We start from the raw sequence: 4,745 nt of genomic DNA, 5'->3' as shown, positions 1-4,745 counted from the left end.
GAAGCAGAAGTTTGAATTTTGTTACAGAAGAAGGCAGTTTTTGCAGCAGAGAGAGAGGAGGAAAAAGTGGAAAGCAAGGACTGGAAGGCAAGAAGATCTTCAGGAAGTTTACTTTTCCTCCATTTGCGCTCGGCCGCCCTCACGCTCCGCCTCTCAGTACGCACTGAGTCCGACAGCCAAGGGGCAGGTGGAGCTGAGCCTGCAGGCCTGGAGGTGAGGGGACAGAGTTTGTCCAGAGAGGAGGACAGGGTGGAGAGAAGAAGATCAGTAGAAGTGTCAGGGGAAAGAAGAGAAAAAGATTCAGGGGCAGGCAGAGCAGAAAGAACAGAAGAGGAGAAGTCAGTGGGGGAGAGGGAGCGGAGATTGGGACGAGAAGATACCAAGTGCGTGGGGGAAGGACGGGAGGTAGGAGAAGAGAGGGAGAGGGTGTAGGACATGAAGTAGTGGTCAGAGAGATGAAGAGGAGTGACAGAGAGGTTGGCGCTAGAACAGTGTCTGGTGAAGATAAGGTCCAGTGTGTTGCCAGCTTTGTGGGTAGGAGGAGATGGGGAGAGAGCTAGGTCGAAGGAGGAGAGAAGAGAAACAAGAGGGTGAAGCTTCTCTGTCTGGATGTTGAAATCACCGAGAAGGGTGAGGCCGGAGCCATCATCAGGGAAGTGAGAGACAAGAGTGTCCAGCTCTTCCAGGAAGTCCCCAATAGGGCCTGGTGGGCGATAAACTACAGCGATGGTGAGCTTGACTGGGTGAGAGACAGTGACAGCATGAAATTCAAAGGAGGAGGGAGAGAATTGCAAGAGGGAACAAAGAGAGTATTTCCAGTCCTTGGAAATGAGCAGGCCAGTACCACCGCCCCGCCTCACAGCTCTGGGAGTGTGAGAGAAAGAGTACACATCAGACAGAGCTGCGGGTGTGGCAGTGTTTTCTGGGGTGATCCAGGTCTCTGTAAGAGCAAGAAAGTTAAGGAAGAGCATGGATGCATAACCTGAGATAAACTCAGCCTTCTGCACAGCAGACTGGCAGTTCCACAGCCCCCCTGCCACCACTTGCTCAATATGAGTAGAGAGAGAAGGGTGGATGATACAAGACATACAAGAACAAATCAATTAGGTCTAGAAACAACCGTTCTTTCAATACTATCCATACAATATCCAAACTAAATCCAAATGTGAACAATAATGATTAAAGATCCCACCCTAATCCTGACCCTAACTTCCTGTGATACCAGTCCACTGCTCAGTGTCTAACCCTGACCCTAACCCTGACCCTAACCCTAACCCTGACCCTAACCCTAACCCTGACTTCCTGTGATATCAGTCCACTGCTCAGTGTCTAACCCTACAGTGGGAATTCTGTGTGTGCAGGTGTTCTGTGACGTTGACACATTAAAAGGACAGTGGACGGTGAGCATTTGAACTTGTTAACAAAACATGAGCTGTCAGATATCTGCCGTGTTCAGCTGGTTAACCATCTTCACGCCCCCCCAGGTGTTCCAGAGGAGGATGGACGGCTCGGTGAACTTCTACAGGCCCTGGGATCAGTACAAGACGGGCTTTGGGAACGCTGCTGGGGAGTACTGGCTCGGTGAGACTCCAGTTCATAAAGAACCAGCATCACACTCTGATGGATCATGGACATTGATCTACCCAAAGCTTTCCACACGGAGGATCGTGATCGGACCACTGAAGCCTCTCAGTGTTGGGCTCTCAGGCCGCACTGGTTTAAAAACTACCTGCCAGGCAGACCTGAGCAGGAAAAGCTTCCATTTCTGAGCTTCTTGATGTGACTGAAGGTGTTCCGCAGGGTTTGGTCCTGGGACCACTGCTAATCATTTCTTACACCAATAGTCAAGATCAAAATGTTTGAATTTAGATTTACACATTTTCACTGATTCTTTCTGTCTTCTCATTTCATCACTTGAGATGTTTACCTTTTGATTTCATGACGGATTCATATTTAATCTGATGCTAACTTTGTATTATTATTTTGTATTTGTCAAATGTCTGAAATGTGTTGGAGCTGTGCTGACCAGGAGACCAGCAGGAGACTCCTTTCAGTTCATCTTTTCACATAAAGATAATGATGATGATGATGATGATGATGATGACGATGGCAGGATGAGGACGCAGAGAGCCCTGAGACATCAGTTTCTGTATGTTTTCAGGTCTGGAGAGTCTCTTCCACCTCACTCAGAGGAAAAAGTACGAGCTGCTGGTGGACATGGAGGACTTCGAGGGAAACAAGGCGTTTGCTCGTTACTCCTCGTTTTCCATCGACTCAGAATCTGACGGATACAGACTGCATGTGTCTGGATTCACTGATGGAGGAGCAGGTGGGTAACAGATAAACAAGAAGGTCCACAGCCAGAGATGCCTCCATATGGTGGAGAGAGAGAAACAAACAAACAAGTCCCAGTCCTCTTAGGCCATAAATACTTTTCCCGACAGATACATGTGTTTACCACGGTTACCATGGTTACCACGGTTACCGCTCATATGTTTGGGACGTCAGTGCATGTCCTCAGAAATGACTGCTAAGCCCTCACAAGGTGACCAGTAGGGGGCAGTGTAAGGCCAACTTTGACTGGATGAAGGATCAAAGGATCGGCAACGGTAAAAATGTTGGGAAGTTTTGAAGACAAACTTGGAGAAAAGTCTGCAATTACCTTTTGCCACCGCAGCGACTAACGCCCCGGTCAACATAGCTACTGAGCGATAAGACCGATTTTGAATACATCCGTGCACGGAGGAAAATGGAGTGAGGACGACGATGATGTCAGAGTCATCTGATGTGCCCCCGACGGGAATCTTCTGGTAATAGGCGTAGAACAAAAGCAAGTATGTGAGCAATTACCCCCACGACGGAGCAAGTTGCTCAGGTGCAAAATAATGCATTTATTAAAGTTATTAAAGTTACTTGGTGAATCGTTTCTGTAAAAAATGCCCCTCCAAAAATAAGTAAAAAAACAACAAATAAAAGACGTTTTTGTTTGAAATAAGCAAAAAAATCTGCCAATGGAACTAGTGAAAATCGGCTTGTCCAGATTTCTTGAAATAAAATGTGATATTTGGGACTTTTGAGTTAAAAGTGATGTTGAAATTAGCTAAAAAAAAAACCTCTTCAAATGAAAAAAGCTTGTTTCATGTAAAATGTGACTCAAAACCAGATGTTTTCAAGACTTTTTCACATAAGATATTCCAGATGTATTGTATTAAAACAAGTCCCTATATCTGGCTGAAATGGTGCTTGTTAGGCAGTTATGTCTGATATTAAGTGTAATGAGATACTCAATGAGACAATTATACTTGGCAAGATTTAGATTTTTTCCAGTGTAGTTACTGATACTGAAAACCTTGGACAGGTGAAGACTCAGAGGATCAGAATGTGTCAGTAAGGTGTCGTTAAATAAATGTTCAGATAACTATGAATAGTTTTTATCGATGTCCTGATCATTCTGTTCACTTTCTGCAGGAGACTCTCTGAGTGGTCACAATGGAATGAAATTCTCCACTTTGGACAAAGACCAGGACGTCTGGGCGACACACTGTGCCAGGTCATTTCTGGGGGCCTTCTGGTATGAGAAGTGTCACTCTGCAAACCCCAACGGGGTTTATCGTTGGGGCGCTGATGCTACCCTCTATGCTGTTGGAGTGAGTTGGTCCAGCTGGAAGGGCTCTGGCTACTCCCTGAAGACCATCAGCATGAAGATCCGTCCGGTGCAGTAAATCTGCAGAACAAACCAACAGAAGAACGTCACATCTCTATCTTTTTAAGATATTCAGATCGAACATTTACATTTTGAATGACCAATGCTGTGTTTTATCAGTTATTCCAACCAGAAAGGTGGTTATTTACCCAAATAACAAACCCCGGGTATCCAAGGAACTGAGAGGAGTTAACTTAGAAGACAGTTTAGGAAACAAAGACAACTTAGGAAACAAAGACAACTTAGGAAACAAAGACAGTTTAGGAAACAAAGACAACTTAGGAAACAAAGACAACTTAGGAAACAAAGACAACTTAGGAAACAAAGACAAATTAGAAACAAAGACAAATTAGAAAAAGACAATTTAGGAAACAAAGACAATTTAGGAAACAAAGACAATTTAGGAAACAAAGACAATTTAGAAAACAAAGACAATTTAGAAAAAGACAATTTAGGAAACAAAGACAATTTAGAAAACAAAGACAATTTAGGAAACAAATACAATTTAGGAAACAAATACAATTTAGAAAACAAAGACAATTTAGGAAACAAAGACAACTTAGGAAACAAAGACAATTTAGGAAACAAATACAATTTAGGAAACAAAGACAATTTAGAAAACAAAGACAATTTAGAAACAAAGACAAATTAGAAAAAGACAATTTAGGAAACAGACAATTTAGGAAACAAAGACAATTTAGAAAACAAAGACAATTTAGAAACAAAGACAAATTAGAAAAAGACCATTTAGGAAACAAAGACAATTTAGGAAACAAAGACAATTTAGAAAACAAAGACAATTTAGGAAACAAATACAATTTAGAAAACAAAGACAATTTAGGAAACAAAGACAATTTAGGAAACAAAGACAATTTAGAAAAAGACAATTTAGGAAACAAAGATAATTTAGAAAAGACAATTTTATTATTTGTTATTTACCCAAATAACAAACCCCGGGTAACCAAGGAACTGAGAGGAGTTACGACCAAAATAAGCTGTCTTCTTCTTCCACAGGCCTGTGTGAAGGACAAAGCGTTTTAAA

At 42.6% G+C, this 4,745-nt stretch overlaps 1 protein-coding gene across 1 annotated transcript; it reads left to right on the top strand.

Moving 5' to 3' along the window:
* The first annotated feature begins 1,427 nt into the window (after positions 1–1,427).
* On the top strand, positions 1,428–3,928 carry LOC142374478 (microfibril-associated glycoprotein 4-like). The gene is made up of 3 exons (XM_075458204.1): positions 1,428–1,581; positions 2,162–2,329; positions 3,469–3,928. The coding sequence occupies exons 1-3, from the start codon at positions 1,428–1,430 to the stop codon at positions 3,720–3,722; spliced, it is 576 nt and encodes a 191-aa protein (XP_075314319.1). The 3' UTR covers positions 3,723–3,928.
* Positions 3,929–4,745: the final 817 nt, after the last annotated feature.

This window comes from Odontesthes bonariensis, chromosome 23 (genome assembly GCF_027942865.1).
Source record: "Odontesthes bonariensis isolate fOdoBon6 chromosome 23, fOdoBon6.hap1, whole genome shotgun sequence".
Classification (NCBI taxonomy): Eukaryota; Metazoa; Chordata; class Actinopteri; order Atheriniformes; family Atherinopsidae; genus Odontesthes; species Odontesthes bonariensis.
The sequence above is the reverse complement of the archived record's forward strand: the minus strand, read 5'-3'. Positions and strand labels throughout refer to the sequence as shown.